The sequence below is a fragment of the Salvia hispanica genome, chromosome 3 (assembly GCF_023119035.1).
Source record: "Salvia hispanica cultivar TCC Black 2014 chromosome 3, UniMelb_Shisp_WGS_1.0, whole genome shotgun sequence".
Taxonomy (NCBI): Eukaryota; Viridiplantae; Streptophyta; class Magnoliopsida; order Lamiales; family Lamiaceae; genus Salvia; species Salvia hispanica.
This window is the reverse complement of record NC_062967.1, coordinates 22,934,073-22,943,236: the sequence shown is the minus strand read 5'-3', so window position 1 is coordinate 22,943,236 and position 9,164 is coordinate 22,934,073. Positions and strand designations below refer to the sequence as shown.

At 31.4% G+C, this 9,164-nt stretch overlaps 1 protein-coding gene across 1 annotated transcript; it reads right to left on the bottom strand.

The window, feature by feature from the left end:
- Positions 1-5,048: 5,048 nt before the first annotated feature.
- LOC125211041 (transcription factor MYB20-like) lies at positions 5,049-6,785 on the bottom strand. The gene is made up of 3 exons (XM_048110720.1): positions 6,523-6,785; positions 6,257-6,386; positions 5,049-5,965 (listed from the first exon to the last, which is right to left on the bottom strand). The coding sequence occupies exons 1-3, from the start codon at positions 6,653-6,655 to the stop codon at positions 5,377-5,379; spliced, it is 852 nt and encodes a 283-aa protein (XP_047966677.1). The 5' UTR covers positions 6,656-6,785; the 3' UTR covers positions 5,049-5,376.
- Between the last annotated feature and the right edge of the window lie 2,379 nt (positions 6,786-9,164).

Here is a 9,164-nt window from a genome sequence, read left to right as displayed (position 1 = left end):
GGGTGGCGCGCAGGCTCCCCCCCAAGTTGGTCAGCGTGACAAGATTCATGCAATGTTGGCTCGTTGCTGGTTTGTCCTGGCGGAACTAGTCTGAGCTCGCAACGAGCCACGTTGTGGATTATCTAATTCGTAAAACACTAGTAATATCAAAGCAACATCTAAGTAGAGTTTGCCAATGGACATTTATCCATTATATTATACATTTTTCGTTGCATAATAGTAGAGTCATTTTATTTATGCACTCATTTTGGAAAAAAAAAATTATAAATAGTTAAAGTGACGAATGAGTAAAACAAGAGAATAATTCTGTAGATAAGATTCTTCTCAAACATTATTCTCTCTCTTACTTTTCAATCTCTTCACTTTAACTATTTATTACTATCATTTTTCTAAAACGAGTGCAGAAAATGAAATGACACTACTACTTTGGAATGAAGAGAGTTTATTACTGACTTAAGCGTGACATGTACGCGCCAAGTTCCTCGTCAAATATATGGATGGATTGGCCGTCGAAAAATTTACTGACAGACTCTATCCGTGCTTGATGATATTATTAAATTAATTTAAAATTACATAAAAGAAGAAATTAAAATTATCAACGATATATAAATAATTTAATTTAAAATTATTTGAAAGAATATATTAAAATTATCCACGAAAGTCCTTTGAATGTTATTTTAATCTTATAATTAATTACTTACTCATTTCTTCCAAATCATCCGAATCTACGATGTTATGATTAGTTTATGAAACTAAATCTCACAACTTAGTCTTTGCTGGATAATCATATGATAATTAGTCATAGTCATATCCTTCAATTAAAATAATTGCATAACTTAATTCTAGATGGTATTTTCTTGCTCATTATCGACTCACTAGAGTGGCCGATTGTCCGTAACAAGCAAATATACTAATTTTTCTATATGCAGAATCAGTGGCGGATCCAGGATTGATAAACAGAGGGGGCGAAATATATATTAGTAGGTTGGTTTAGGCGAAAATGGCAATTTTTTTCGATTTTCGGGGTGACGTCGGGGCATACGGAGGGGGCGGACATGGTAAGTTTACGTCTGAATAAGAAGAAATTAGTCGCACGGAGGGGGCGACTGCCCCCCCTCCCCCCCCCAGCGTGGCAAAATGACAACCATCAAATATACTCCCTCCGTCCCACATAATTTGACTCAGTATTCTATTTTGGGCCATCGCACATATTTGACACACTTCACTTTTACCATTTTTAGTAGTGGACCTCATATTCCACTAACTCATTTTTACTCACATTTTATTATAAAATTAATACTTTAAAAGTAGGAGTCACGTCCCACCAACTTTTCCAACACACTTTTCATTAGATTTCTTAAAATCCGTGATGGGTCAAAGTGTCCCAAATTATGTGGGACGGAGGGAGTAGAAAATAATAATACTCTTTCATCTCATCCGTTCATTCTGCGCACACATTCAAAATTACATTTTATGTTCTCTAATATATCATCAGTATGTGCAACTATCCTATTTTATACTTATTGCTCAATGTAATTCATCTCAGTTTATCACTATTTTAGTAAAAAAATATAAAACTAATTTCATAGGAGGAATAGATTTATACTGCTAAAAGATGTCTAAGAAACTCATCGATTAAATTTATACAACCACAGTACATTTTATTAAAAAGGGCAATGGACTGTTGGAAATGGGTCACTGGACTATTGGAGATGGGCTTTTAATGGGGCTTTTTTGCTTAAATGACTAAATGATCTCATACACTTTTTAAGCACATTTTGATAAGGGACATTGGTTGCACTAAAATATTGTTTGGCGCAGTAAAATTATTTGGACTTGTTTGAAACTATTTTTAAAACATTTTTACACTAAGTTACTCTTCGGTATTAAAATTAAGTTTGGATAGTTCAGAACTTATGTCACGATATGTAATACGGAGTACATTGAAATATGATACTCCCTCCGTCCCCGAATACTTGACACAATTTGTCATTTCGGTCCGTCCCCGAATACTTGACACAGTTCACTTTTTCCATTTTTGGTAGTGGACCCCATATTCCACTAACTCATTCCTACTCATATTTATTATAAAACTAATACTTTAAAAGTAGGACACACATCCCACCAACTTTTTCAACACACTTTCTATTACATTTCTTAAAATTAACTCGTGTCGGGTCAAACCGTGTCAAGTATTCGGGGACGGAGGGAGTAGTAGGTAATAGATAATCTGTGTGCAATTAAACACAACAACTAAAATAGTTGTGTTTTGTGATCTCACTACTATAGTTACATCCGTGTATATCAATTTGATATTGAGTAGTACAAATTTCAATATGAGAGATCTAGGAAATCTCTAACTCCTGTCATGAGTGAGACACTCTGTTTGGATACATAATTAAGGAATTGATAGGTAAAGAGTTAATTTAGAGAAAGAAGAGTATAAGCGAAATAAAAGTTGAGGACTGAAAATAATAAAGTAGGTGATAATATAAAGTAAGAGAAATAATATTTTGCTTAAAAAGGAAATGACTCTCACTTATGATGGGACATCCCAAAAAGGAAAGTGACTAGCTTATGGTGGGACGGATTCTTTAAATATTTCTCTAAAACAGAAAAATATTATTTTCTTAGTCCCTTAAAAATATGAACTACTCCGTATTTCAATTTCCAATCTATTCCTTCAAATTATAAACTTTCTAAAATAGGATATATTTGAGCTCACTAAAAACTAAACTAATAATGTGCAGCACACTATTTCCACTACTATACGGAGTATTTTCTTTCCATCTTACCAATCATACATAAAATTTCATATCCCTTTACGTTTATATTTTTAAAGGATGGATTGAATTTATATTCTGTAATTTAAATTAATTAATTAAAATTTAAATTAAAATAATTAATATTTAATATTCTAATCAAATCCATTTAGGGCTCGTTTGATAAGAAAGATGGGAAATAAGAAGATTTGCAAAGTAAGATAAAAAAATGCGGGTTTCGTGTCAAGATAAGCTCAAATAAGGGTTTTTTTCGTTATTGTTTGGTAGACAAGAAATGCTATCCAACCAAATTTGTGAGATACTTATTCTGGTATTTTGAGAAAAAACTATGGGCTTGGATAGACCATAGAAGGATAACACGAACTTACATGATAGGATAACTATAATACTAAACACTAGGAAATAGTCATATAAGTATCTATATCTAGGCATTACCAATTTATCAAATAGACCCTTTAGTATCTTAATCAGAAGATAGACGCGTATTTTTCCTACCAAAAAGAGGTGGGGGAAAGCCAAAGAAATAAGAAAAATAAAACGGCTTTACTTTATGACATGATGCTCATGCCATGATGATCTCATCAATAACATGCTTAATTCGAATATTACAAAATAAGAAAGTAAGTATTTGTTTGACAAAATAAGAAAGTAAATGCATCACTTGTCAATTTTCATGAAGACCGGACAGAAAATTACAAGCACGAGACTTTGAATATATACTTGTTCAAGTTTAGTTCGAAAATGACAATTAGATCAAATTAGTTATAAGTCTCTAAGAAGAAAAGCTCATTTTATTGTTTCTGTATGTAACCTTTATGGTGGTTGTTATGAATATTTTTACTTTGAAATCTATTTTTGTGTAGTTAGACAGATAAAATCATCTTTGATTTGGTTGTGACTTATATATATGAACTCGTGATCGTCCAAAATCTGAAGTTAATTTTAGTTTCAAAATCACGATATTAATCCCTTATTAACCGACAATACCTGAATGCAATATTAATCTTTATAAATTGTTTGACCAAAATAAGTAATTGACCTCATAAATATCCGTCAAATTCATATATTTCGGCTGTCTAAAATTTGAATAGACATTTTATTTAATTGTAACAAAACCTATGTATGGCGTCTTGAACGAACGCATTTATTAAAATTTCACTGATCCATGAATAAAAATCGTTATCCTTTGTTAGAGAATCCAGAATTCATGGTTTCAAGAAATATTATGAATATTATGGTCAATAATATGCTATCTATACATGCATACTAGTAAAGGTTTCTAAAGCGCGTTAAATACTTTTGAAAATATTGATTATTCTAATTTTTTTAATTTTATTTATTAACTAGACAAAGTAAACGCCATCTAAATGACAAAAAAACAGGGGCTATCCAGTGTTAAAACCAATATTGTATGCTATCCACGTTATTATTGAATTGGTTCAGTTCGAAATTTTAGAAATTTGAGAGATGTTAGATGAATGTAGTACAGAAATTGAGAGAAACAAATCACAATATTAAAAACACAATATCGCTTGCTAGGGAACACACATGTTACATCTTGCTTTTCATTGTTATCAATGCGCATCACTCATACTATCTTAATTAAATCAATGTATGAGAAATAGGAAAACTATTAATAAGAGGGCAATAGTAAAATGCTTATATACTAATGATCTTTTATCCCCTTTTCTGTGTGCAAATTTCAGTTTTTTAGGTTAATTTTGTTACTACTCCATTAATTATAGCTGAGTAAAACCAACAGGGTTATTGAATTTATTTAACTAGTCTATAATTGATTAATAGGATTATTTATTCATTCCATAAATATTCTATATGTATTTTTAATATTATATTTTTAGTAATAAATACTCGTATTAATAATTTTCATTTTGTAATAAATATTACTAAAAATAAATAATTATGAATGTATGTGGATGGGAGTGGGACATGGAGGATCTGAATCATGAGATACATAGGATGATGATATATATTATATATATAGAGAGAGAGAACAACTTATAATAAAATGAAAACATGGATACATTGGACAAAGAAGGAGAAATTAAATAAGCTAGAAAGAGAGAAACGAAACTAGTTACTCAAATGAACATGAGTGTATCATTTGGGGATTTGATGTACACACGCTTTATCCAATTTTGACAAAACACAAGATTAACTAGTTAAACAATTTTTCTCAATTTTAATTAATTAACAATGAATCCAAAATAATAAAAGAATTAAAATAGAACATACTCAATGCAGTAATTGAAGTCAAAAATAACAATAATTATTCATTGTGTAACCACAAAGTAATCCATACATTTTTTAACGGGACATGCTTTTTCATAACATAGAAAGACATTTCGAGATCACATAAATGGAATGTAACCATATAATCAAAATCTACTCGTAAAAATCAAGAATGCTAGATTAATAGTACTATATTGGATTTATTTCACGTTTTCAAAAGTGAAGTACATTTCACATAAGTAACATTTTGAAGCAAAAGTGGATTTTAATATTTTAATTAATGGTTCTTTATTACAGAAAATGGATTGAGTAAGCAAATTTACAGAGAGGAACGGAAGAGAGCTCAAAAATTCCATGAGTAGTCTTCATCCATCACCATGACTGGATATTGTAGCAAAGAAGGTTCAAAACTGGTTGCATAATCTCTCTGATCACCATCATTAATCAGCAAATCCAAACCGCTGAAATCATCGGACCACATGCTGTCCATCATGATCTCGCTGTCGAAACTCGGCAAGAAATGCAGCTCTTCCAGCACGTTTGTGGGCGAGTACGACGAAGATGAGGATGAGGACGAGGAAGAGGAAGAAGAAGAAGGTGTGGGCTCGTCGCACGAGAGTAAAATCTCATGCGGCTCTATAACCGGAATTTCGTCTATGCAGAAATCGTTGTTGACTATTTCCGTGGGGTCGGATTTGGAATTGTCGACGATTTCTTTTCCCTCGTTGCTCGCTGACTCGGCCGGATTGATCACTTCTTCAACTTTGTTTGCTTCCTCGGGAGGCGGCTTTTCGGATTCGGGTGGTGGCAGAGGCTTGTGGGTGAGGGGGTCGATTCCCATTTTCCGCAACTTCTTTTTAACGTGAGTGTTCCAGTGATTCTTGATCTCGTTGTCCGTTCTCCCCGGGAGATGAGAAGCAATCTTGGACCATCTGCACATTTATTTTTCAGATTAAATATTTAAATTGAAGGAGAGATTTTGGCTGGCAAATTGGCTTTGTCAAGCACTAAAGTGGCAAAATGATGGTGGATTTGTATTCATCAAATGTCTGCCACACACTTTGGTAATGAATTGTTGTAAATAATATTGTATTACATCAGTAGACTAAGAAGTTGAATATATGTTTTATGACAGAATTCAACTGCTTCTAATTGGCTATTAAACACTTTGGAGTAGGTGAAATTATGATTGGAAAAAAATAAAAATTGATGAAGTAAAAGACCTGTTTCCAAGCTGGGCATGAAGATCAATAACCATCTTCTCTTCATATTCAGAAAGTAACCCTCTTTTCACATCTGGTCTCAGATAATTAGTCCATCTCAATCTACAACTCTTACCACATCTCAGCAGCCCTGCACCATCACACACACAAATTAAAACCCTTCCCTTCTAAGACGAGGCGAGGCGAGGCGAGGCCAGTTTGGTATGGAAAATAAATTAATTAATTAATCGGTTGTAACAAATATGACGAATAGAAGAAAAAAGAACCTGCAAGTTTAGGGACAGCTCTCCAGCAACATTGGCCATTGGTAATGATAAAATTGATGAGTTTTCTATCTTCCTCGGCGGTCCACGGCCCTTTCTTCAGACCAACTTTGTCACAGCAAGGCTGTCTTCCCATAGTCCTAGCTTGATATGACTTGATTTTGAAGCACAATATTTGTTACAATGCAGCAGGAAGAATTAATATTGATTGATGAGACTGGAAACTAATTGATCACCACCACACTGCCTACTTATATATATAACACAAACTTCAGACAGCAAAGGTCCACCCCTAAATTAATTATAAAAAAAAATAAAAGAAAAGAAATTTCAGCACTCCCCTAAACAAATGACACGGTTTTGTATTTTTTTAAATAATAGTAATGTTTAAAATTCATGGTGAAATTATAAGTCATATATAACCCAACCTCTGTCGTGTTCATGTCAACCTCCGAAAGCTCCACATCAACATACCATTCCATTACTTAAATTTCAAGCAATAGATATCTCATACTCAACTAATTTAAACTCCTAAATTATATGGGATTTTTTTTTTAATTGTTATGTTTCAAATCTATGTAGTTCTTAACATTTGACATGTTTGTATAATAACTTAGCTTGATATCTAAGGTAAATAGTTCATATTGGATTTTGACTGCATAAGTTTAATGTGTAAGCATGAAAAACGTTTTCACCATAAAGTGTGTGATTTTTCGCTTTATTTATTTTAAGTAACTTTATTTGAAATGTAGTTTCCTTCGCTCCGACGTGTATACATATGTATATTAAAAATGTGACGAAATTCAATTAATTCTGAATTTAACTTAGTTGTGTGTTCAATGTCCATAGAAAAAGCACTTGGCGGAAAAGGGTAATATTTAATATTGTGTAAGTTTAATTAAACATCATATTACAATATTATATATATTCGAACACACATACAATATTTATATATGGGCACGCAAAGCAGCAAAATCATTGTCATTATTATCTTGTAGGCTAACATTATTTTACTCGCACTCTAAAATGGACCCACATCCTTATGTCCAAAGCAAAATCTGTCCAAGATTAACTCATAACCGAAGATTAAAAGATAAGAAAATGCAGCTGCAGTGAAGTAATTAACAAATCAACTTTACTTCTTCATTTCTTTGAGTGAATAGCAAAGCTAGGTATACTTCACATATACATGCAAATCTACATAAATCAATTGATCCTCTAAATTCTCATCATAATATTATTCATTGTACAAACACAGGTGCAGACGTCGTTAAATATCAAAATTATTATATGCACATATATGAGTGTTATTATGATTACTATTAATCTAGTAATAGCTGATATTTTTTGGGTTTAATTTCTTAAGAGGCTATTAACATATTGTCTTTGTCAATAACGATAATAAGCAAAAAAAAAACTGTATTAACTATTAACATAAAATTAATTCTCATTTACAATTTAACTTTTTCATCTCAAATGAATAAATATAATATTTTTATTTACTGTATATATACACTTTAATATTATGAATATGTTTTCCTATAAAAATATTAGGAATATTTTTAATTTTTGAATTTTCGTCTATTAATATATCCCTCCGTTTGATGATAGTTTAGACATTCTTTTTGGACACGAGATTTAAAAAATTGATGTGTTAAAGATTAAAGTGAAAAGAGTAAAGTAAGTGGGGAAATAAAGTAAGAGAGATGTTAAATTATGATAGATGACAAAATTTTCAAAAAATAAATAGATCAACTAACTTAGAATAACTCAAAATAAAATGAATCAACTATTTTGGTAACGGAGGGAGTATTAAAAAATGAGTACAAAAGTCATAGTATTATATAATATGATCATCCCACTATATTACTAGTAAGTATACTTCATCAGAGTAGATATGTACAATATTCTATATATTTTCCTTTTTTGGGAAACCAATATTATATAGTATTTTGTTGAATGTATATAGTTAAAATAATTTTATTTGTTTGAGATCAATTAGATAATTATATTGCAGAAGAAATATATTAAAGATATTTATTTGCAAGGGTGAAAACGAGATAAATATCTTATTTGAAAGAAAATGAAAGTTTGGTAACTATTTTGATATAAAAATTGTGTGATACTCTTTTCCAAACAAATACTACTTTGAGAACCTTTTGATACATTAACTACTATTGCGCATAACTTCATTCGTAATTTAATTATAGTATTAGTTTATTGGCCATAAGAAACATGGGATTATTGGAAATAAAACAGATCTAACTATACTATTTTTCCACAAGTGGTGTGTGAGGCTGTGAGCTGTTCGATAAGTAATTTAATAGGAGTAAGTGAAACTCTCCCTTTCAAATTAGAAGATTAGATAATTAAATAAAAATTCTATCTCGTGTCCAAGTTACGAATTAATCTGGAACAAGATTTTTGAAGTTCAACCTCCCAGATTACAAGTACATAGATCCAATATTATAGGAGTTAATACAGGTCTGGACACGTGTGTGAATGGCAGTATCGAGTGTTGCCGACAGGGATAATGTGGATGAATTGTTAATGAATTTTAGACCAAATCAACACAATTGTTAGTTGACAAACTTGACATCAAATTTACATCATAAATAAGCGCGACCACAATTTATCGAGCACTT